The sequence below is a fragment of the Takifugu flavidus genome, chromosome 3 (genome assembly GCF_003711565.1).
Source record: "Takifugu flavidus isolate HTHZ2018 chromosome 3, ASM371156v2, whole genome shotgun sequence".
NCBI classification, from domain to species: domain Eukaryota; kingdom Metazoa; phylum Chordata; class Actinopteri; order Tetraodontiformes; family Tetraodontidae; genus Takifugu; species Takifugu flavidus.
The window spans coordinates 10658241-10683788 of NC_079522.1; the positions used below are offsets into that span (position 1 = coordinate 10658241).

Sequence of the window (25548 nt, forward strand, 5' to 3'; positions counted from 1 at the left end):
GATGAGGTTTGTGGTTGGATCCAGCTTTGATCCTGATGACATAAGTGAATTTAGCTGTCAGATAAGGGTGTCAACAATCCTTCTGACCCAAACAGGACACTATTCATAGCATCATTACCATTTTTGCACAGTCAGCTCTTTTTTGGGGTCCATTTCAAGCATCCATTGAGAACAGTCGGAAACAAACATCTCCATCCCGAGGACGCACTGATAACATCAGGATCTTTGTCTTTATTTGACATGAGAAGTGACACTTTTACAGTGGCAGGAAAAAGTCAGACAGCTGCTTACAACAAGCTAGAACACGCAGCAAAGGAAAAGATCAGCTCCCATTCATCTTCGCCCTTGTTTGGGCTCCGTGTGTCTGCCTTTATAAAGCTTGTTTTGTTAGCGAAGAGCAGCAGAGCGGCCTCGTTCTTCGCCCCATAAAAGTCAAACGTGCCCACAAAAGACAGTGCTGCGGCTCGTTGAGCCAGGACTAATCAAGGTCACACAGCCCCAAGCACAACGCCTCCAACACATTCAGCTAATCGGGCTAACAAGGCTAAAGGAGCCAATTAGGCTAATGCTCCAAATGAGAACAAGCTGATTTTCCATTTAATGTCATTTAACAGTCAGAAGGAAAATGTTCTGTTGAAAACCTACATTGGTTTTATTCTGGTTGGATGGAATTTCAGAAGTTTAAGGACCTTAGCTGAAAAGATCTGAGAAGATCCAGGTTTTCTTTCGGGGCTTACTGGTTTTTCCCCAACATGATACTGATGGTGAAGATTTCTGATCCAAAATTTTCCTTTGACAGCATCAACATATGTGATTATGTTTCACCCCAAAACTCACGATTAGCATCAGCTAGCAGCGACGGAGCCTCCTCCAGGACTAAACTCCAGGCATTAAACCGTTTTACAGCATATAAAAAACAAACATTCACACGTCCAGAAGCTGTTTTCCTCCCTCAGACTGAAACAATGCGACTGTTATTGAGCTGCCAGCACCAGTTTGTTTCCAGCGTCTCAAAGCTGCCAGGTCCCACCTTCGACCCACAACCTCCACCATCACATGATGCTAACCTGGAAAGAGAAAGAGCTAAAAATGGCAACAGAAATGTTCTTCAAAGCGGATGTTCAACGCAAATCCGCTCTTATCGCTGACAGCTCAGGTCGGGACTTTGGTGGAAGCGACGCTACAAAAAGGCCCAGAAACCTTCTGAAAGTTATTGTAATTTTGGGGATGCAACACGTACTTACTCATATGGAACAACTGCACAAAGACGCTATATTTCCATCAGCAACAAAGTCAACTTTACGCAACAGTGCACAAAAACAAGAATTCATTCTGAACTAATTTTCAGCATTTTCTGGAAAACGTCCTGAACTGTGGGACTATAAAGCTGCTCCAGCTTTCAAATAGAAATTTAGGTTCTGCGTTTGTCGGCCGTCATAAACAGAGCTGAAAATCACACTTAGTCACGATGTAAACACACAAGAAAGGGTGTGTTGAGGGTTTCAGATGAAAATCGGATTTTTGCTTTCAGGGGAATGAATAATGTAACAATCAAAACATGTCGATGTTGACGCTACTGTTGTTTTAAACCAAGTTGTTGTTGTTTTAAACCAAGACCATGGATTAGCGATTAGCTTAAAGGCTAATCAAATCATCTAATTTTGAAGCTAATATAAGCAGATCTTTTTACAGCTCGACAAAAAGTTGCATTTGTGATGGGTACAATGTTAACCACTGGTGATCAGCAAGTGTCTTTTGTTGCTCGCCAAAAATCCACACATTGAGATTAATGGAGGTGACAGATTCTGGCACCGAAGGCCGCTTGGCAGATGCGTTTAAATATTGTGCACAGGTTCCAAACTAATCCATCAATTATCTCCATCTTCTCTCCAGAAACGTGTCAGAGTTGCTGTTTTATGCTTTAGCTTGCTAGCATTTGTTTTTGCCATCTTCTGCTCATAACAAAATACAGTTTCAATATTTAATGTTATTTTTAGACGTGCTGCTAAGATGCTTCTGTCTTCAGTTCATAAAGACTCATCATAAATACCATCAAGCTTCAGTTATGTGGGATCAGGCCTAAATAACGCTAAGCTAAGCTCAGCCTGTTCTATTTCAGATCTTCAGTCACGGTCACAGTGGTGTGGCTTGAAGTATCCCCTTCCATGTGGTCATTGTGCCAGCACAACCCACAGGTGTCTGCTGGGTAAATGAAGGAATCAGCCGTGTGATTCTTTTGGCGTTTTCTTCTTGAAAACCTTGAACGGGTTCCCATTATAGAAGCGGCAGGACTGGAGCCAGACTGTGCTGAAACTGGGATTTCTGTCAGTCGATTGGGGAAATGAACTGGAAGATGAGACGCATTCAAGGGCGGCTGGGAATCTGGCAGATGGAGCAGGGAAACCATGACGACGGCTTTTGAGGTTAACCGAAAGTATCTGGATGGCGATCGGCAAAATTATCTGATGTGAACACTCAGCCATCTTCCTCCCCACTGGAGTTGTCCTCAATTAAAATTTGACCTATAAAATAAAAAGGCTAAAATACGAGGGCGACCCATTTCTGACAGACATGATTAAATTTTACCGTTAGCACGTTTGGCTTTGCTTTATTTCCTTGCCCATCGTCATGATGCTGCGCTTTTCTCATCCAGATCTGAAGGTGAGATATTTTTTTTCCCCTAAAGACCTTTCTGGCGATCTGAAGCAGCGCCAACAGATCTTTAGATAAAGTTAAACTGGAAGAAAGTGAACTTGGAAAGTAGCGATTAGCTTAGCAGTAAAAAGACTTTTCCATATAAACGGACAGAACACTTTCCATCAGTTTATACCTCTGAGGAAAACAAAGCTGCATTGTTCTTCACATTGAAGTGTCCTTTGTTTGGGCAGCAAGTGGCCAGAAATATGCAAAGAAAGAACGAGAGAGAGAGAGACGGGCGTTTACGCCTCAATCTGCCGTTGGCAAAGCTCAGGCTTGTGTCACGGCCACGCTTGAGTTTTGTTTAGTTCTGTCACACACGCGGCGCTTTGACGAAGCCCATGACTCAGACCCAGGTGGACCTGCAGGTTTTCAGGACTTTTGATGGCCCGCGTTTGTTTCTGCTTCAAATCTTCGACACGTTTGAAACGCTGGTGAAAAAACAAAAAAACAAAAACAAAAAGCTTTTCACTCCTTTAGCCTCTGATGCATTTTCACGGGGCGATTAAACATTTTAAATACATGTATTCTTCATATTTCCGTCAAAAGCCTGTAAAAAGATTAGATATTTGTCCAACTGGGTTAAAAATCTAAAATTTATGCTGACGTTTGGCTGCCGTCGGCCGAAATTTCAGGTTTTCCTCCAATTGCACAAGAGGGAAATTCCAGACTTTCTGGATAAAATGTAAACTTTGATTAATAATCTGACCTGAGGTGCATCATTTATAGTCTGTCAGGAGAAACTTAAAGAGAATATAGTGATTTAGAAAGGCTACTTCTGAGCACTTGAATGATTATGTCAACTCATTTCTGGAAATAAAAGACAAATAGTGTTTTTTAAACTGAATCAGGATGAAGAAGGACTCAATTTACGAATAAAAGCAGGTTTTTTTAAAGTGTGTCAGCACTTTGAACCTTTGTTTTTGTTTTTGTGGAGCAAATTAGTACAATTTCATTGCTTCTGTCCGAACTGTGTGTCGCATTTAGAGTTAAAACAGCATTTTTAATGAGTTCCTCATCTTCAGAGCTCAGGCTAAAGATGCAAACCCTTTTGTTGTGTTTTCATCAGGGCTCATTTAAAAATATGATCTGATCCAACGTTTTTGGCCAAAGCTGTGAAGTCCTGCGTGATTTCCAACATAAATTGCAGTTCGCTGTAGGCTAACATCACGGCAAGTGTGACAAAATGGCCCCATGTGACCATGACGATGGTGAAAACTGTTAATCCTGGAAAAAGAGATTAATCTCAATTCCAAACAAGACTCAAACCAGCGCTGTGATGTTTAAACAGATGGAACACAGAGAACAATTAGCAGAAAGTCCCAGGGATTTTCTAGCTCTTGCAGCATTGCCATTAGCTTGTTGCTAATTCCATCGTATCACTAACTGGGGGAAAGTGACAACACGGGGTAAAACAATCTTCTGATTGACTGACCGTGACGGTGGTCAGAATCTTCAGGAATTTGAGAACTTCGTGAAACTCTTCTGTCTTTTTCCTCCCTTCACGCTGCAGCAGTGATTTGGAAAGTGTTAGCAGATGTCGCCTGTGCCGGCTGGACGCCACCATGTCAGCTCCCCCACTTGGAACGTCTCAGGTTTGGAACGCTGAGCGGAGAAGCGGAGGGCTGATTTTCCATGCCAACTTACATGAAGAGAATTGTGGGAGGCCCACAAAGGAGCCAACGCCTGCTTAGAGAGCCGACGCTAATCCTCTTCAGTCCACGACACAAAAGGGATCAAGAAACCCTCCGAACAACCAGTTTCGTTCTCTTTCTAAATGAGCAGTTGACCAATGAAGCTCCCTGAAGGAGTTGAAAGGTGTTAATGACTCTGGCAGGTTGGGACCCTAAAATCAGCTCTGGGTGCAACGTGCAGCCTTCTTCATTGCTTTAAATTGGGGCAGGGAGCTATCTGGGTTAGCATCGTTTGGAGAAGGAGCAGAAAAACAGCCTGCAAGACAGAAAATTAGAAATACATGTAAAATGAACCTTGAATATTGGTATAGATCAAAGAAGAGAATTAAGAATTATTTAGGAAATCATCATTGACAGTAAACTGTTCAACATTTAGCAGCTAGTTCAAAACCTGACTCCCTAAAATTGGTTTTATACAAAATATCTATAGTATATCTACAATATAAGGGCTTCAAATTTAAATGGACTAAAAACAGCGGTCTTATATTCAGAAGAAACACGAGGGAGGACAGAGCTCGTCTCGCTAAGCTGTCATTTTAACTTGATAAATTTGGGTTGAAGGTCAACTCCTCCTCATCCCTGTGACAAACGGTGGACCAAAGGTCAGATGGAACTGAAGAGGCCTTCAAGCCTCCTCTTTAGTTTCACAATGTGCAAAGGAGCTAAAATTTGATGTAAAGGCCATTTGTGGCGCTAACCCTTCTGATGGTACCTAACCCAGGGCTTTTACTGAAGATCTGAGGAATTTTCTGGTTCCTGTGATGTTCAGCTCAGGTGGCAGATAGTGAAGGTTCCTTCGGACTTCAGATGTTCCAGCTGCACCCACACAAGCTGCTCCTCCATCTCTGACCGGACACTGATCCAGGGGATGAAACCCAACCAGTCTCCCATTAGATTAGAAACTGGAGCTTCTTCCTTTGGTTTTCTACACTCTTCTCGACAGCACGGTTATGCAACCGAACCTGAGCAGTCCTGACAGGAAGCTCCGGTCTGAAGCCAGACTGAGGACGCAGACCATCTGAGGGGCACTTGTTCTCGCTCCCGACTGTGTTTTCCATTAAGGTCCCAGTTGGCCAAGACCCGAAACTTTCCAGTCACTGTCAGATGATTCTCAAAGAGGCACCTGTCCGACTTCAGAGAAGAACATTCTAAATGAAAACCTTCATCCTTTTCCTCCTGGAAATGATGCGTTCGAGCAGCCTCCTGGCTCCTGCCACAGCTGCCGTCCAGTACGTAAAAACCTGATGGTATTTACGAACCGTAAGGCTACAAACGGGCCGGTCGAGTCTGACAGCGGCTCTGGTTATCGAGTCCAGAACACCCCCAGAGGAACAACCCCCAGGTGTTATTCCAGGGGTGGAATGTTGAGGAACATTTCTAATGGATTCAACTGGAAGAAGAAACTCGCCCGTTTCAGACCAGGAAGCAGCAGAATCCAGAAATTAAGACTTCAGAACACAAAGTTTGACAGAAACGTTTGAGGAAGTAAAACATCGCAGCAGAGAGGATAAACACAGGTGAAACGCGTGAGAAAATAACAATGGAGGAAAGAGGAAGTAAACAAACTGATCGAACCCCCCCGAAATAAAACGGATAGTAAACCAGATGCTGCATTATTATTGCAAAAGAGAAAGTTCAGAGGTCAACTCTAATGCTCAAAATTGAACTCAACCACAGGGGAGAAATGATCTAAGTTGACCTCAGACCTGTGAAGCACCTCCGGCCAGTGTTTCCGGCTGGTATCAGAAACTCCTCCAGGTCCTGGACGACTTCAGGCCTGCAGGTCATCCAGTTGAACCTTTTTTGAATCCCTCTGTGGCTAATGTGCTTCACCTGTGTCTCGTTGGCAAGTCCACCTTGTGGATGTTCTGTTTGACACCTCATCGCTCGTTCCTGTGTGCTTCACTCACGTTTCTGTCGGATCGCCATCTGCAGGTGATGTCACTTCCTGTTTGAAGGAAAACGTGTCTGGTCCCAGTTTGACTCCAAATGTTGGACGTTGAACTGTTTTCTTTGTCATCGTGACAACAAACAACAAGGTTTAATGTCTCTTGAAGGATTCGACAGCACAGGAACACTTTAGAAACAGAAACAACAGTGGGAGGGCGACAGTCTGCAGAGGCAGGAAACAACAAACATGGATGTTTCCATGAGCTGTCCTCAGAGCAACTTCTGGAGACTTTTTCTAAAAATCAGAGCAGCAACATTCGGTGGACATGGATGACGTTGCTGCAAACACAAGGCTGATGTTCAGGGCTACAAATACAGGATTTTAAAACAAGTACAAGCTTTTAGAGATAGATTTATAGTTTATTTTAGTGTTAAACAGTTGAAAGATTGTATTGGTTTTATTGCCTGTTTAGAAGAAGATAAATAAATAGGTGACCAACAATGAAGCCCTGAGGAATGCCAACTGCTGCTGCTTTAAGCACAGGTTTGTGTTTTGGTTTCCTTATTAGAGCAATAATTGGTCTTTTTAAAAAAAAAATCAAAAACAGCCAAAAACAGCCAAAGATTATCAACAACCTGCTCTCAAACTATTTGCATTCTTTTATTCTAATGTTCAATCAATGATTGCCAGCATTTGGCGTCAGTGTTTTTATGTTTATGAGACAGAAAATATTCATCTGAGGAAAACTATGACGAAGCTGCAACTTAAAATAAGCAGACATGACAGAAGAGTTGGACTGAAGCTGTCAAACAGTCAGCGAGAGACATAAAGCAGAAGTGGAGACGGTTTTCCCTTCACAACAGCAACCAAAAACTCTGGAAAAACCCACAAATAGACACGTGAAGGAGATTTAAGCACATTACAAACCGAAGAGAAGCTTCCTTTCATCATCTTCAGGATGAAGAGATGATGGCGGATGACCATCTGATGGTGGCCCACGCTGCCTACGGCGTCCCTGTCACATGGTCGCCAGCCCACAGTCTTCCTGGATGATGCTCAATGTCAACGTGAGCGGCGACTCCGTCGCTGTTATGCAACAGAAGCCCTCCGTGTCAACATCAGACCCTCCAACATTCCAACATTCCAACGCTGACAAGCCAAGAAAAGATTTTATTTTGTCTGACGTCCGACGACAGATGTGTCTGTCAACACGCCGTCCCGGTGAAGGAGATAATGAAAGAAGAAATAAACGGCAGGATACTGTTGACTGAATTACGTGGCAACTCCGCGAGTGTTGAACTGTGCTGATCACTAAACAACCTCGGGATGAGACCATGTAACTGAATTCCTGGAATACAGACAGGGATTAAGGGTCCCAAATACCACCCAGAGGGTTCCACCACACCTGACAGGCCTCACCCCTCCAGCCTTCCCTATCACGGCGCCTCTGAAGTTTGTCCGACTCCGTCAGGAATGTCAAACACCAAGAAAGCAGTTTTCCAAGAATCGGTAGTTAAACCATCACTGGAGAATCCTCCATTGCTCCCACACTGACCGGTTGAAGCAGCAAACTTATTGAATCACACAGTGGCGTAAAAAATATTTTTATTGTATCTTAGAAAATTGTGACTGCGTCAGCTCACAATTACATCTCACTGTTGTTGTCATGGTCTCTAAACAGCAGAAAAAAAACACAACACCAAACACAGTTCAGAGGACAGCCTGTAGACACCACAACAATATCAAACAAGTTCCATAAAAAGGTATTTTCAGAGCTGCATGTGGACTTTGGGAAGCCAGTGGAGGTTTAAACTGTTATAAAGTGTAAAGAAGAAACAAACACTCAAACACACCATCTAAACATGCAACTAGAAGCTCAACTCCAAATAACAACACATCTTATGTTTCAGAACTGTCTTTGATTAAAAGCCTTTTGTGTTAAAAAATAAAATCCTTTTATTTTGTGGTTTGTGACTCTTGGGTTTTGCCACATTGCAAACATGAGCTTCCTTCTCACTCTGCGCTCGTCAACTGGAATCAACCAGGAGGTGTTGCCGCACAGGCCCAGCCCATACAAAGGACCGTTCAACATGGGGAAGAAAGCTGTCGGTCATGACATACCAAAGCAAATGAGCAGGGCCGGGAACACTGTTCTAACACCGAGTTAAAATCATGACATGATCGTCTCTGATGACAGGGGGAAAGTCTTCAAACGCCACTCCATCCCACCACTAGAGGATGAAAGAGGTCCTGGGCTTCACTTTTTTCTGGATGCATCTTTAAACATCTACTCTGGACAAAATCTTTGACTGAATTTCCTTTCCTTTGGTTATTTTCGACTTCTGACTATAAACGCTGAAGAACCGACTCATTACTGACCCCCAGTGGCAGAGCTGATAACCAGCAACATTTCTGTAGCTGTCCAGCGCTGAAAGAGGAACGTAAACATCGCTGTGACATAAACGACTAATTAAAATCCAGTGTTACTGTAGAAAAGCCGACATCAAGATCTCTGAGTTTCTCTGTGTCACATCTAAGAAGAAGCTAATGAGAGGTGAAGGCACTGATGACGAGGAGCGCAGAACTGACCAAAAGACTGCAAACTAAACGAATAGCTGCAGGATTGAAATACACATTCATTATCAAACCTTTTTATGCTTTCAGTGCGCTAAGATCGGTCCAAAGAAGCCTTTGAATTTAAGTTGTTTTCAAGCTAAGAATATGTAAGACAAGGTCAGAGATCGGCAGCAGCAAGAAGTAGTTTCAAAGCAGGTGAAAGAACAAAGAAAAATAAAACATTTAGTCAAGTTCAGTCCTGGAAAAAGGTGAAGGAGAGCTTCCAGAAAATTCAGCGTCTCGTCACCCTGACCTCTGATCAAAAAGGAGTAGCAAGGCGACAGGAGGATGAAGTCCAGAGGATCAAAATGAAGGCAGGTTTCTGTGGAAAACAACAACAAACTCAACTGTAGCCTCTGCATTACTCTTATTCACCAGGTTTCTGTGTAAAAAGTGCAGATGAGGTTTGTCTTAAACAAATCAACATAAGGAGAAGTACCTGTTGCTCGAGGTCATTGTCTCCGACGTCGCTATGTGCTGGAGCTTCCTCTCCTCTCCAAGTATCTGCTCCACAGAACAAGAGAATATTGGATTATGTCTGTGGCTTTCACTTGGCATGTGATGTGGTAGAAACAGGCAACATCCAAACCACAAAAACCTCAGATTAAAAACATAAACAGGGGAGAGGAAGGACCATTCACATCAAACTGCTCTTTGTTAGGTTCCTTGAGCCTCCAATGCTTCTATTTTTAAAAGTTTAAGAGTTTTTCCCATCAATTCTGCAACCAAGCATCGTTAAAAACAAAGTTAGCAAATTCACAAATCATTTCCTGTTTACGTGTTGTAAAGTCACGAGCTTAGCCTTAGCCTTAGTGGTTTCTGTAGATTTCCACAGTACAATACAGCACTTTTTGAAACATGTCCAGTGTCCAAGAGATGAAAAACGTGGTTCTAGTAGATATGTGTGCATTTTTCTGTGGAAGTGGAACTTGTATTTGACTATCATCAGCATAAAAATGGAATATAAAGCCGTAATTTCCTGAGAATTGTTCCTCGATGAAGAAACAGAGAGGGCCAAGAATGGAGCCTCGAGGAACTTCGTATGTGAAAAAAGAGAGAAATGTCTTTCTGTTGAATCAGAACTGTAAATACATCTGAACCTCCAGGTTATTTTTAATGAGGCATGAGCATTTTCACAAGTTTCGGAGGTTATTTTCAGACAAGTTGCAGCTCTCAGGCCTCATAGCCTCCTAAATGACATCTGCAGTGAAAAAGTTTGTTGTTTCCAAACCAATATCTTTGGCTAACTTGTGAGAAGACAGACGGTTAACAGCCGGGTTGTGGAAGAAGAACCAGGCTGTAAACAGAGATAAAACGAAGAAACAAAGGAGAAACGAGTGTGTATGCTAGCCAGATGAGTTAAATCATGACTGACTGCCACTTCCAGTTGGTATTATCAATCTTGTGCTAAATGCTGCTAATGTTAGCCACGATTCTTTGCAGCAACCAGATCCATAGGAAAAATTATTATTCATTTTGGAGATCTTATGCTGTTGAATCTGGTATTTTTCAAGCAGTATTTTTTGAATGTGAATGCGGCACACACACACACACACACACACACACACACACACCGCCTGCATGCCTATGAGCACCAGCTGAGTTACAGGAAATATCAGACATAGCATGCAAACAAGAATTCATCTGAGTTCAGCAACAGGTGCACAAATATGTCACCTGTGCGTGAAGATGGGAAAGGATTTTTGTTGAAGTACAATCAAAGGACCAAAAGAGTCCAAAATATTTGATCCTCTAGGACCAAATAAACTCCTTGTTTATTCTCTCTGAACAAAAGTGGATGGGGATTTAAATCACTTTGAAACTGCTGATTCTGGTTCAACTGATGGTCAACAAAGCTCTTCCTATGTGTGTGTGTGTGTGTGTGTGTGTGTGTGTATGTGTGTGTGTGTGTGTGTGTGTGTCTGTCTCTCTGTCTGTCTGTCTGTGTGTGTATTTATATCTTGTTGCCATTATACTCACACTTGAGTCTGTTGCACAAAGTCTGCAAAGTGTTGATCTCTGGTACACAACTGGATTATCCTCAGGCGCTCCTGGATCTCCTGGAGTGAGAGGTCAGAGACACAAATGTTTATGCAACAGATGGAGGTCAAAAGTGGAGAAGTTGTAGAGTGAATACAGTTCCAGGACAGTCAAGAGCTTCAATAAATACTTCCGGTGTCTTCAGAAGCCAACAGTTGAAAAGAGCGACAGATGAGCCCAAGGCAGACGGACCAGACAACATACCAGGCTGTGTGCAAAAGGACTGTGCTGAGAAGCTCAAAGATGTCCTCACTGATGTCTTTAACATTTCACTGAGCCAAGGTGTCGTGCCCATGTGTTTCAGAGCTGCAACGATCACACCAGTCTGACAGAAACCCCGTCCAGCTACAATGACGGACTGTATCATTTACAACATCATGAGCTCTGAGGGGCTGGTCTTGCATTACCGATGTACTAGTGCGGTTCCTCGACTTCAGTTTTACATTTAACACAGTTCTCGACATTTTGAACTCAGTTTCTTCCTAAGCAACTGGGTGCTGTACGCTCTGACTGGAAGGACACATCATTTGAAGGTCAGCAACAACTCGGTCAACACCGTCATGCTGGGAACAGGGGCTCCACAGGGGTGCGTGCTCCACCTGCTGCTCTTTGCCCTGCTTACTTACAACTGTGTACCAACCTACAGCATCGACCATATCAACAGTTTCAGAGGACACCACAGTGGTGGGCTTCCTCATTGTTAATGAGGAAGCCCACAACAGGAAGGAGGTAAACCAACTGCATTAGTGGCACAAAGACAACAATCCCATTAACATGGAGAAAAATAAAGAGATTGTCGTCAACTTCAGGAGAGGACATTCAAAGCATGGCCCGCTGACCATCCAAGGTGGTGCTGTGGAGAGGGTGAGCAGCACCAAGCTCCTGAGCACATATCACTGAGGACCATCCCCGGACTGACAACACTACATTGATGGCAAAAAAGCCTCAAAAATGCCTCTACTTCCTTTTTGAACAGAGAGGACAAGTGTCTCCTCCTTCTACCGGAGCACCATTGAGAGTGTCCTAACTAGCTGCATCATTGTTTGCTGCCCCCCGATGAAGTCTGCAACACATAGTGAATTAGAACCAGCAAGAACATTGGTGCTCCTCTGCCCTCAGGACCATCAGCATCACAGAGACACCTCTCACCCATCTCAAAACCTCCAGGCCTGCTTCACTAAACTGCTGAATAGCTTTGCCCACCAGGCTGTCAGGATGCTGAAGTCTTCCCACTACCACCCTCCTCAATGCTGGTGACTCTTTTATTACCCAGCCTTTTTTTAAATAAAAAATGTACCTCTTTGGTGAGCGAGGTGTTGCGGTAGATGTGCCGTATCTCATCATTGCTGAGCTCTTTGAAGCCATCACTGTACTGGGTGTTCTGGCTGCTTTGAGGGAAGTACTGGGGCATGGCGTCATCAAAGCGACGGTAGTACTCGCCGGAAACCGGGTCACTCTCAAAGGCGGCGTTGCACTTTGCTGCGTGTTGTAATGGTGGCGTGCGGTCGATCTGACTAGATGGTGGAAAACATTGAGGTTTGTAATGATTATTCTTGCAACAATGGCCTGATCAAAGATGTGGAACTCACCTGTAGGGGTCCTCTGTGTCCTCGTTGTTGTACTGCTCTCGTAGCATCCTCACGAGGAAGTAGATGATCAAAACGGCCATGGTAAGAAAACCCACCACTGAGGCAAGAGCGATGCCCACAACCAGAGGTTCAGAGACAAACTCCTCACAGTGCTCGCCCCGGTACCACCAGTTCTCTCCAACCCGACACCTGTGTCAAAGGTGGCAGGGTCAACTCCAAGAAAAACCATCAACAATACTTTTGGTACTTCAGGCGCATGAGTGTGAACCTCCACTCACCTGCAGATGGCGCCTTTTCCTGGAAGAATGTCACATTTGCCATCGTTGAGGCAGAAGTCCCTCTGTACTTCACAGATGCTCTGACAGGGCAGCCCGTCCACACTCAGATATCCAGCATCACAAACGCACTCCGCCTCGCCCGACCAGCGATTCACTGCACACTGGGAAAATTCGTTACAGGCCTGGAACTTGCACGGATCTGCCCAGACACCTGAAAACCATAACAGAAACACAGGGAGTTTGACCAGTGGAATCTACGTTCAATGATGAATGATGTTGTCAGCAGTTGGAAATGTCAGCAGGGATTCGACCTCTGATTGGCCCCCATTCACGTCACGCGCACCACTCTTACCGATTGAATTGTGAATCTTGACTGGAAAAGGCGGTTTCAACCATGGTTTCCCCACCTTTTTTTTTTAACCAACCATCAACTCCATAAACACAAAATAAAACACAAAGTGTTGTCACGCAAACCGCTGCATTAGTTGTGGTTCTTGTTGCATCCTTAAAAACAACAAAGCGGTTTGGAGGTACTTGGGAGTGGAAAATGACGCTGCTGAGGACAGTGAAGTTGGAAGCCATAAACTGATTATCACATTCACAGAGAGCGTTGACCGCTGCTGTAGATTAGCATTTTCCGGCTGTGAGAACCTCCTCTGATTGGCTCAGACGGATTAGAGCGCAGTTCGGCAGAGACGTGCAGGTCAAAAGAAAACTGCAGTAAATCTCAAGTTGCATACGTGACCCTGCTAATGGAACCCCACCTCTCCAGCATCTCAGTCAAAGGTGAAAACATGAACACACTCAGAGGCAACAGGACCCCCCACCCCCACCCCCACCCCCTGCCCTGATAAGAAATGTGAATAGTTTCCACCTCAGTCCCAAGAATCACAGTTAAATAAAATTGAATGCAGTCATTTCAAAACATTTTGGTACAGACAGAAGAGTCTGAAATTGGAGTATTATGGGTATTTGTGTAAATAATGAGTAGGAGAACATTCATTCTGGATTTATCTGATCCTTTCCTCCACAAATTGACTGACGGCTGCAGCTTTCCATCACTGCCGTGAGTCAGAGCGGTTTCTGCTGCTGCTCACGTTCCTTCCAGACAGATTATCTCTGGTATTAGAGTCCTTACAGTAATACTGCCCTCACATATACACAGGTACACACATACACACGCCGAGCAGAGAACTTGAAGTCTGCGATCAGTTTTTAGGTTGGGATTAGCTCACAGGGTCCTGTTTAGTTTGGTTCTGGTACCTGATTCCACGTCTAATGAGTATTTGTCAATTGCCAGGTTCATTTTCTGGTAGGCAGTGTTGGCAAAGTCCTCCAAAATGAGGTAGATGACATTGGTGACCCCTTTTGGAACGGGCTTTCCAAACTTCAATCTACTGTTGACCACGATGCTCCCATTCCTGAAGTTGAGGATCTCCAGGTTCTTGAAGTTGTTCAGGTTGGACTGAAGGTATGGAACCAGCTTTGAGATGAAGACACAGTTGTTTAGTCAAAATTACAGGTAAGACTGATTAACCATGAGGTTTCTGAGTTCTCACCAGCTGTAGGAACTGTTGCTCAAGGGCTTTGTACTCATCAGAGCTCTTGTTGAAAAGGTTCATGGAGAATGGCATGTTGGTCACTCTGAGACTGAAGAAGACAGTCAAGGCTCTGCCAGGTCGCGTTGGCAGTGCAAGTGCTTCCAGGTCCGACCCCTGTGCCCCACTGGAGAAACCACCGGTATCGCCTTCCATTCCCACATTTCCATACTGGAAAAGATCAAAGCTAACATCGATTCCAGACACATCAGGAAAATCTTGCTCAAAGGGCTGAATCTCCACTGCAGAGCTGTTCTTGACCTCTTGACCTCCACCTGTAGTTTTAGGCAGATCATTGGGTAATTCTGGCTCTGAGATGTTTCTAAAAGTGGTGTCTATGATTTCTTCCTGCAATGGTGCACCAGGCATCTCCTCTGCAGTCTCCACCAGAGCATCCTCACTTTTGTTCATGGAAATGACAGGTGACTCTAAAAGAGGAGATTCTGAAGCCTGATTGGGCATTGGGGCATCGTCGGTGTCTTCATGTTTTGGATGGTCCTGGAAAACCAAATCCTCATCCTCTGGTGCAGAATCTGAAACCCGAGTAAATGGCGAGTCCTTCTCAGGGGACAGCCATATGTTGCCCTCGGTATCTGGACTTTCAGAAGAAGCAAAGACAGGAGCAGCAGTGGTTGTGGTGGCAACCATTACTTCATTCACAACCAGATCTCCTATGTGCTCCACAAATGGCAGTGTTGTCATAGGAGTGGTGCTAATGTGATGTTCCTCTAAAATGTTGAGTTCATCTTGGTCTTTACTATCTGGCAGGACTGATATGGATTCTTCGGTGAATTCTTCAACCTCTGCTGGTTCTTCAGTCATAGTGCCATAGCTGGAAACTGTGACTGACTGAACATCAGCAAAAGTAGGAGCCTCCTTATCTTCAGGTAAAGAAGGTGGAATTTCAGATTCTTCTTGCACATTGTAGCCTGCAGACGTCTTAGTGATATCTTCAAAGTTAAACCCAGGTGTAAACAAATCTATTCCTGGTTTTGTAGTCATTTCAATCCCCGTGGAGGATTCTTGAACCCTGACTACAGTGTCTGTCGGTCCTGCAAAACCAGGTGCTTCATACTTCCAGGTTTTAGGTCTGGGAGAATCTGTGGAATGAGTGAGATGATTAGAGGGTTGAGTCAGAGAGTCAACCTCATAAACACTGGATGCGTCTACTGAAAGTTCCAAGTCTGAGAGATCTTCAGAGGAGAATGCCGGGACCTCACTGGTGGTGGAGTATGGAAGGTCTGTAGTGTGTGGCACAATCAACACTGAATCAAAGAAAGGTTCCTCAAGGCTTCCTTCCAACAATGGCTCATCTGAAGAAGGAACTGATGTCATCCACAGAGGAAGGGGTTTTGTGGACTCAACTACCACTGTGCCAAAAAGATTTTCCTCAGTGGTTGGCTTCTCAACACCAGTAGCCATCTCTGCCTCATCTTCATCCTCAGCCTCCTCCAGATCAGGTGGTGGTAGCACTTCAAAGCTGCTCTCACTCTTGTCAAAGGCACCGGGCCCGTGAGAGTTTGCCGTTGGTTTCCAGAACCAGGGATCACTACCTTGGCTGTCTCCAGAGAACCCAGAGCCAGATTCATCCTCTTGTGCCTGGAGAACCTCTGAGCCTGTTTCATGTTTCATTGGTGGAGGGGTTGTAAGCACAGTGGAGCCTCCAGGAGAGAACGTATGGTCCTCTTGGGTATCATCTTTGATTGAATGAGTGTTATTGAGGAGGAATCCCTCATCTTCAATGGTGCCTATGCCTGTGGACCAGAAAGGACAGTGTTGAGTCTTCAGAGCTCTGATGATGATGATGCAGATTATTTTATACCTTCACTTTTGAGCAAGAGTTGTCTGCCAATTATAGAAAATATCACTTGACTGTTTTAATTATCTGCCTTGCTTATCATCCAACTCACTTTTCTCTGTTGCCAGCACCAGGTCAAGTGCCTTCTCCTCCGCAGCAGACGGAGAAGCTGCACTCTCATCAAACATGAAGACGTCGTTTTCACTCACAGCCAGGTCCTGCGGGACCTTCCACTGGTCGAAAACATCAAAGAGGAAGTCGTCTTTCTTTGGGAAACCATTGCCACTTTCCTCGGAGTGGCTAGGAGCGTCTGGAGGTTTTTCTGCAGCAAGGACATTTCCCTGAAAGGACAACATTTCCATATGTTTTCGTACCCATAATTGGAATTGAATTGTTTCTTTGTGTTTAACCAACCATGTCATTAAAGGCGTCAGCTGACTGGCTTGTAGGTTTCACAGTGGGCAGCTGGTTCTCCGCTGTAAAATGGATTCAACGTTTGTTAGCTTTAGAGCTTTTCCACAACAATATCCGAAATTCTGACCTCAGATCAAAGCATCAAACACAACATATTCAAGGAACACTTAAACTACGGCATTCATTAACTCAATACAATGGAAGCTGGGCCGGGTCCTAACCATTCTCCGGCTGCATGGAGTCTGGCTGTAGCTCCAGGGTACCGTTGGTCATGAAACTATCTTTGTGCAGCGCCTCTGTGATGTAGTTGCGGAAGTCTGTGATGGTGTAGACGACAGTGGGCTGTTCTGCAGCTCCAGGGTAGTTTTTCTCCACCAGATTGTTCTGCCGGGAGATGAAGTCCAGTGTGTTGTTGGCGATACCGTTACTGTCGACCTCCAAGGTGATGGCATAGTGCACCAGGACCACCAATCCCCTGAGAGGAAATAAGAGGTGCCGTTCTTACTGTCAGTAATAAAAATTATATTGTAACTTTATCATGTATTTTTCCAATACAGTAACATGTCCGCTTATGCAAATGATTTTTTTGTATACCAGTGATGAAATTTGGCTGTTTTTATTCGTTAAACAAACTGCCTACAGATATAAGCAACAGATTATGCCATAAATAACATGAAGAAGGTTTGTCCAACATGGCCTCAGACAGCTGTGAGTTTTACAAGTGCTGGTCAAGGAATTTAAATGCATTCAATTTTTTTAAAGCAACCAATGTGAAAAGGTCTCATTTAAATTGTATCCTGTTTATTCTGCAGGAACCTGGCAGAGGAGCCAGATTGCACAGAATATCATCCATATCCAGAATATCATGTCTACCCACATCTGTTAATTTTGTCAGTTATTTGACATCTCTCTGACCTCGCTTAAACCCGAGAAACTCTCAAATCTTTTATGACCATATCATGTTTAATAGGTGCTCCAGGCTTCTTATTGACTTTTGGGTGCCTTTCAGGGTCCCTGTGAGCTTGCAAAGTTCAGTTTAACAGGGTGACATACTACCATGTTGCGGGAGGGACTTCCTGGACACGGGGGTGAGGAGGGGGAGGGTGCAAGCCTTAAATCTTTAACGGTAATCCTGTGGCAGCTGCAGGTGGCCGGCGAGTAACCTACGTCTTATCCCACTTAAGCAGTGATTGAGTATTGTTAAGGACATTAAGTGGAAATGCGTACAGAATAACGGAGGTCTTATTTACAGTGACAGGCGGGTGAAAGGGGCTTTGAGAGGAGACAGTCAGCGAGGACACTACAAATAGGCGATAAGACACCTCCTAATGAGACAACGGAGAGCTCCTGAAATAAACACTCACTGTACATGAATGGAGAAAACTTCTATTTTAAATTATACACTGATAATAATCTTTGTCTCATAAATGTATGCTCAAAAAATAGATAATATAAATATAAATCTGATCTATCATCTAAAGTTTATTTATGCGTATGTTGAAGAAGCATTGAAGCATTGAAGAAGTGAAACTCACCGCTCTAGATCCTTCTGTGGCCTAAAAAAACCCAAAATGCATCAGATTTCACTTGTGTTATTGATTCATAATGTAATTTTCTAGCTCCTGGAGTGAACCATGAAGGAAACTTTACCTGAATTCGATAACATGCGCGTTTTTGAAACCAGGAAGCCGTTCAAAAGCTTCTTCAATCTGGAAATGAAAAGGACAGTGAAGTTCCAGAAGGTCACAATTGTTGTAGCTCAAAAACTACAGAAGATTGAATGTGAAACACAACCTGAACACCACTTTGTTATACATTTAATTCCCAGTGGTTGGATTTCAGGGAAGCTAATTTTTGGAGGTCAAATGGTTCTGAGCTGTTCTGTAGAAAAATAGCTGCAGTTGTGAAACTAATCAAAATCTGGAAACTGTCTGATCACAGCTGTAGCATCTGTTTGTGATATGACTGACACGAGGAGGAGCCTCCCATAACAAGGGACATCCAGATTTTTCTGACTTAAAATGTGTCATGCGGATTAATGCATATGAAATCAAAAGTGAAGTGAATAAAAACGGCAAGCTTCTCTTCTGTTAGAAGTGGCTGCTCAAAGCTTCTACTTGGAATAGAAATCAACATTTTTCGGGTCTCGAGGGCCCTTGATTGAGCTCTTCTATTTTATTCAAACTCCTGGTGCTGCGATTAGACCTGTTATCCACCTCTTATTCCCTCATTAACAACCCTGACCCTGATATTCAAACCATAAACCGACTTCCCACGTCACTACCAGTGGAGCCGGGCCTGAAAACCTCCCAGCGGAGAGGGAATACACCGACACTCTCGCATTTCCTGGCACAGCTAGTTTTTCCACCGTGGAGTGAGTCACTGCTCGTATTTTGTATGTTCTCTGATGTTTTCCAGCTCTGTTTCAGCACAGCCGATTGGCTGGCAGGACAAGGGAAAAGGGTAAAGCGTGAAGATCCTTAATGCATGACAAAAACAAGGGAGGTCTTCAAACTCCTGAGTCTGCAGTTTGTATGAAACCACAAGCCAAATCAATCTGGTATTAAGTGTGGATCCAGCACATCAGAGAGGATTTACATAGAAGAAATGACAGAAAGGCGTGAAGAAGAGGAGGAGAAGGAGGTCTAAGCCGAAAACCGCAGAGATCACAAACGAACCACGGCGCTGATGACAACAGCGCTGACGAAAAATGATTAACGTCTCTGTGCCGCGTCAACAATCATCTGTGTCTCTTAAAGATATTTGGCCCACAATTGCAGGCTCATATATCTTCAATGACAAAAGAATGAAAAGACAGAAGTCTTTCTGTCATTCTGTCTTTAAACTCAGGTTGCTCCTCATTTTCCTGTTTTTCCATACTTGAACTGCGTTGTGCATATTCATGTTGTCTTGATTTAGGAGGATGGTTATGCTGCTAATGCTGATGGACTCACAAGATAAACAACATTAATCTGATCATGGAGGAAACTAAACACAAATGTTGTGTGGGACAATAGTGAATATCTGAAAGTGAATTGAAACAAACCCTTCTGGATAAGAGGAACTTCTAAGAATTACTTATCGGATCTACTCGAACTTAATCCCAACTCTTGTTGGAACCTCAACCCAGTACCGACTGTCTTACCCTGCGCGTGAAGTGTCTGGCTAACTGCTGGTAGAGGAAGCTGCTTCGGTCTCTCAGAGCATCGTTGAAGGTTTCGCCTCTCAGCTTGAGGGTCATCTCCACAATCTGGTCTTTCGGGGACTTCGGAGGCCACAACGAACTATCATCTATCTCATTTCCAATCTGTGGACAGAATTATGTTACATAGCCTGAATCAGCATCTCCTAAATAATTTGTCTTACCGAGTTCTCCTCTTCGTTGTCCCGGTCAAAGCCATTGTTTCCAAATAGGCCATCATCTTCACCAAATAGACCTTCTGCAAGGTCAGGAAAGTTGCCATTGTTGTACTCCACCACATATTTGGGTGTGACACCCAGAGTAGTAACAGAGATCGACTCCTCAATGGGGTCATCAGTAGCAGATTCAGCACTTTCTACTGTGGCAGGTTCTTCTACATATTCTGTGGTATCTTCTGGAGAGATAACCTCCACTTCTTTGGGAAATAGCTCAAGTGAACTGGCAGGTGAGGTGGTTAGGATCGGGTCATGTGGACTATCTGAGGAGATTTCATGAAGCTGATTGGTTTCTTCTAGATGAGGGACAACATCTGGAGGTGCTAGGCTTGAAGCCTCTGGAATGGTTTCCTTCTCAGAATCATGGAAGGATTCCAAAACATCACTTGTAGGTTCAACTACTGATGTTGTATCTGTAGCTTCTAGTTGAACGTCCTCATCAGGGATCACTTGAACCTCCTCTTCTGGTTCAGACGTGTCCTCCACGCCACTCCCAGGCAGCGAACCCTCAACTTCTTCAATAATTGGAGTGACTGAATCATCAGACTCTGTAGTGGTTTCCTCAGACATCTCTGAGTTCACTGAAGTACCTGGAGGAAATCTTTCTTCCTCTGTTTCAGCAACATCACTTCCATCCACCTCCTCAAGATTCAATTGTGGATTCTCCAGTGGTGCAGATGGTATGACAGGGGCTTTTTCATCTTCGACCTCAGATCCTGTTTGAGATGCTCCTGTTGGTACCTTATTTTCAGTCCTTTTGGGACTCTCTTCAACAGACTCTAGCTCTTCTCCACGTTCTCTGCTGGGTTCTTCCAACTCTTCCACATGTATTCTATCTGCTTCTTTTGCTGGTCCTTCAATGTTTTTCTCTTCTTCTGCCATTTTTTCTTCAGGTTCCAGTTTATATGCTGGTGTACCAAAGGTTTGTGTTGTCTCCTCCGATGATTCTTTTGCATCACTTCCTGAAGGCTCTAGCATTTCAACGCTTTTTGCTAAATGCTCTGTTACTTCATTATTTTCAACAACAGTCCCCTTGTCTTCCTCTACACTTGCAGCCTCCTCTTGAGCACCAGTTTCGGTTGTCTCACCTTCAAGAACTCCGTCCTCTCTCTCCAAAGGTGTTTCTTCCTTTCCTTCAGTTTCATCATCTGAGATTTTTGGTGTGGCCTCTGCAGCATCTTCTGGGATCAGTATTGATGGCTCAGAGGTAACCTTGATAACTACTGTTGGTTTGTCATCGACTACACTGTCCTTGTTTCTGTCTTTTGTTGTCTGCGCTGTTGTGGTCAGAACAGAATCCTGGATTGTAACTTCTGTTTCAAAGACTGAAACTTGCGTCACAGGTATGAACATTTCACTGTCGTCAAATTCAGAGGGGCTGGGTTTGGTTTCATCTGGGATGAATTCTACAGCAGGTGGCTCTGCAGGCATTTCACTTTCAGATTCTTTTAAAACAGCCAAATCAGAAGATTCGGGTCCTGTTTCAGTGATCTCTGAGGGTTCCTCTCCTGTGACTGCTGTGTCCTGAATGTGGTGTATAACATCTCTTGATGCTGCTTCTCTTACTTCCTGTCCTCTTGTATCCATTGGGTTAGCTTCAGAAGCTACTATTGTGGGCTTTTCAAGGACCACAGAGGTACTTCCCATGGTGAACTCTTTAGCCACAGTTTCTGAGGGTGGTTCCTCCCTTTCAAGGAAATTGTCTTCAATCACAGTTTCAGAAACATCCAGAACATCTGGATTATTTTCTGTTAGGTCAGCTTCCATTATGACGCCCTCTTCAGTTGTATCTGGGATGATGACAACTGTCTCTGTAAAGGACTCGTGGTTCACAATATCAGCCATGTCTTCTTCAGTATCTTTAACATATATAGATTCCAGAACATCTTTGTCAGCTGAAGATGGACCTTCTGGAATGTTCTCATCCTCGAAAATATTCGGAACTTCCGGAATGTGAGTCAAAATAATTTCTGGTGTGTTGATGACAGCATCTGTTTGTGGGAAATGACATGAACAGGAAAAGTAAATGTGTGATGACATTATTTAATTCTAATTGTAAAGTAAATGTGTATATATTTAGCCTTTTCCTTTTTTAGGTCTGTGTTAATAAGGCTCCACCCTCATCCCCTCCCATGGCTGTGATCTCCCTAACCCTGATAGATGTCCCGCAGTAACTCTGCCACGTCTCCACGTTCATCCAAACTCCCTCCATTGACCAGACTGCTGTCGGCAAATAGGCTTATAGATCTATTCTGAGAGCAGAGCGTGTGACGGCAGTCGTCCTCCCACAACCCCCCCCACCCCCCGTCACATATGGACATGGGTGCAAGGTCAGGGATCTCCACAGACAGCAGATATTCAAACTTTGATAAACGCCTGAAAGAACTGAAGATCTGATGTTTGCCCCCACACCCCACCACCCCTGGGTCCAAAAAGGCTTTATATGAGGGATCTAAAGTTCAATAACCTCTTTGATGTTTTTAAAGGCACATGAAGCTGAATCCACCCTTCAGTTCAGGGGAGGTATCGATACCTATAAAGAATCGTGCTAACACTGAGCGCTGGAGCTTCAGGAGCGTGTTTACCTTCGATACCCACTGATTCTCCAGCATGGATGGCCACTTCATCAGAGCTGCAGGGATGAAAAAAACACAGTGAAGAATTCAGAAAACTAGTGCAAAAACCAAGGAAGTGGTTCCTCATTAGTGGTGAAAATGGTCCTGACAGAATCAGTCTAACTGATGCTCTTAGCTTAGAGGGGTAAATAAAAGTGGACTAAACTGAATGTTAGTGGATTTAGAGTTAGCTCTTCCATCACGGACCCTCTGGAAATATGGAAGAAAAACATGACAATAAAGATAATTACTCAATAATTTAGTGTAATTAGAATTAGAGTAAAGATAGAAAATTAGATATTTGATAATATGCTTCACAAACACTAAAATTCTTTAAATTATTGAAACCGCAGCTGCTGTATATTTTTTACATGAGCTTAAGAAAAAAAACATACGAATGTTTATGATGAAACCCTGCCTCTTTCTCTCTCTCACACACACACACAGAAAAAATACAGTACAAAACACAAAAATATATGTGTTTTCCCTTCTTTCACAACAAGAGACACATTTTCTGTTTAAGTCAAAAAAGTCAAAACTCTTCAAACCTGAAATTGAATAGTTTTGTGTTCTATAAAGTATTTAAATACAGGAGAAAAAACAATGATTTAAATGTGTTGGATTGTGTTTGCAGGGGTACCTGCAGGGAGGAGGGCCGGTGGTGGAGGCAGCTCTGCAGCAGGTAAAGAAACAGCACAACAACATACAGTATTAGAAATGGAATTTATACATCTTGTAAGATGTTCACCTGGAGCAAAATAACACACGTGGAAAAAAGCTTTTCTGTATAAACTTGGACCGAAGAAACAAAATTCATGTCCAGAAATATTTTTTAAAAAGAAAAGGAATTGGATGTGTTTAGAGAAAAAAGGAATATTGTTGAAGTTTTCAAAAATTTAAATAGAAGATATGATACAAATTTCAGACATTTAACTCACCGATTCACAGTTGCTGCCATGGAAACTCTCTAAAAGAAACACACACTCACCATCACAAAGGTGCAGAGCTAGCATTGTTATTTAGTATCCCTCAGTATTGACAGGCGTTCCAACACTGGTGCAGATATTTTGAATGTAAAGCCAAGGCCAGAATTCACTCACAGTCCTGATCAGCTGTTTGTGCTCTTCTGATTGGCTGAAGAACGTGCCAATGTCGCTGATGCTGATGGTGCCATTCATGCAGCCGCTGACCCAGTCTTGGTACTCATCTCGCTCTGGCAGTCGGTCCCAGAAGATTCTGAAGGCTTCCCAGACGGTCTCCTGACAAACTAAAACACAGAAATTAACAGCAGATATCCAGCTGAGTTATTAGGACCATCACCTGTTTACTCCCAATCATGTGATCAAATCTTTCTGGAGGAGGAAAGATAATAAGTAAAGAAACTGAAATTTTAGCTGACTGCTTATTGTTTCTGGGAAGAACATCTGAATTCAGCTGTTTTGAGAAAACAGACCAACTTGTAAGTTTTTTGGTTTTTTTTTACAGTGTATCTGGGTCTTCTGGACCTTTAAGCCTTTGGGTTAACTATAATGACAGTAGACGGATGGTCAAAGCTTGTAAATCAGATTAGTAACACCTCGGGTGTTAAAGGAGAAATTGTGGAAAAAGTGAAATTTTGCCAAATGGGTGAAGGAAAAGTAAAGGAACTAAAAATCCACAGAAAGCCACTTACCCCTCTGCTGAAAGAAGGTGAGGTGGTTGGCAGCAGCCTGGTCAAAGGTTTCCTGAGTGCAAAGCTTGACTCCACTGGGAAACAAGAGATTCCTTTTTCTCCTGGTCAGAACGGCGTGTCGTCTGTATAGAAGCTGATCGGAGTCCAACAGCTCGGCCAAATGTCCGTCCTGCTGCTCAGAATCCATCTCACCTGTTTGCGTTTCAGAAGCAGAAATTCCTCCTTTTAGGACACGGAACCAAAGACAAAGGATTTCCTGGAACAACAGTCCCAGCATAGCCCCACACAAACCTGACTCCATGTAGGTGAACCCTGGCAGCAGCAGCAGGGTCCCCAACACCCACAGCACCATCCACCACTTTGGGGCCATTCCTTCAAAACAGTAACGCCTGGAATTCCTCCGCTTCAGCTCATCAGCATTCCCGTCTCACAGCCCTCCATGTGTCCATCCAGCAGGTCGAATGATGGATGTTTCTCGGGACGGTCCTGACGTGGCGTCGCCGGGCTTACTTGCTCCTCTCAGGTGAGCAGATGGGACTGAGCCGCTCTAATCTTATTTGTTAAGCTGCTGGAGGGGATGACGGTCAGAGCCTCCGTGCAACAGGTCAGTGCCGGTAGGTGGAAATCAAGACAGGATGCTGATCAGCGCAGGAAAAAACAAAACCGTCGGAATTCAGAAAACTTGACATTAAAGCTCAACTTCGGTGGACTTGCTTCAAACCGGACCTAGAGAAAGGTCATTTTTCTATGATCTTCAGTGTCAGAAGCACACTCAGTCCTCCTGGTTTTACACTTATTGATGGGCTTCCAAACAATTGATGCCTCAGCGGAGAAGATTGAACGAGTCTGTTGTTGAATTTGCAGCGAGACTGAGGTGATTATAATTTAGATTCTTCCATCCTCGGATCTCTTCGCTCCGGAACCAGCCAGGTGGCTGTTCCTGCAGAGCGACCATGGCTGATGTGCTGAGCCAGCAGCTAGAGGTCAAAGGTGACAGTGAAGTTCTCCCACTTCAGCTCAAACGTTTTGCTCATTCTGCTCAACATTTTCCCTTCAACTGAATTTGTTAATGCCGATGACAGAAATTAGAAACCACATGTTTTTCATGATAGAACCACAAACGTCAGTTGGGATGAGATTACTTCAATAGTTGATATCAGAACAGTAAAATGTGATTAAACATAAGTCAAGTTTGATTGCATTGTTATCATTTACAACTCAGATATTAC

The 25548-nt window shown here is 43.8% G+C and overlaps 1 protein-coding gene and 1 long non-coding RNA gene across 2 annotated transcripts; both read right to left on the reverse strand.

Annotated features, from left to right (window-relative positions):
* Positions 1–3565: 3565 nt before the first annotated feature.
* On the reverse strand, positions 3566–6362 carry LOC130522854 (uncharacterized). Its single transcript, XR_008949727.1, has 2 exons — positions 6098–6362; positions 3566–4647 (listed from the first exon to the last, which is right to left on the reverse strand). It is a non-coding gene; the product is annotated as an uncharacterized LOC130522854 (long non-coding RNA).
* Positions 6363–7870: 1508 nt separating this feature from the next.
* On the reverse strand, positions 7871–24816 carry LOC130523130 (interphotoreceptor matrix proteoglycan 2-like). Its single transcript, XM_057028146.1, has 21 exons — positions 24611–24816; positions 24320–24511; positions 23748–23914; positions 23586–23614; positions 23288–23320; positions 22618–22664; positions 19982–22023; positions 19761–19922; positions 18266–18324; positions 18151–18171; positions 16837–17090; positions 16616–16677; positions 16314–16542; positions 14365–16157; positions 14069–14288; positions 12806–13016; positions 12528–12716; positions 12236–12452; positions 10879–10958; positions 9338–9402; positions 7871–9220 (listed from the first exon to the last, which is right to left on the reverse strand). Exons 1-20 carry the CDS (start codon positions 24687–24689, stop codon positions 9369–9371), a joined length of 6120 nt encoding a protein of 2039 aa, XP_056884126.1. The 5' UTR covers positions 24690–24816; the 3' UTR covers positions 7871–9220; positions 9338–9368.
* Between the last annotated feature and the right edge of the window lie 732 nt (positions 24817–25548).

Bases quoted from the DNA above. Each gene is read 5' to 3' on its own strand.
- LOC130523130 (XM_057028146.1), bottom strand. From the start codon at position 24,689: ATGGCCCCAAAGTGGTGGATGGTGCTGTGGGTGTTGGGGACCCTGCTG. The intron at 23,915-24,319 runs GTAAGTGGCTTT...TCTGTGTTTTAG, and splicing joins CACCTTCTTTCAGCAGAGGG to TTTGTCAGGAGACCGTCTGG. The intron at 23,321-23,585 runs GTGAGTTAAATG...TACCTGCTGCAG, and splicing joins ATGGCAGCAACTGTGAATCG to AGCTGCCTCCACCACCGGCC.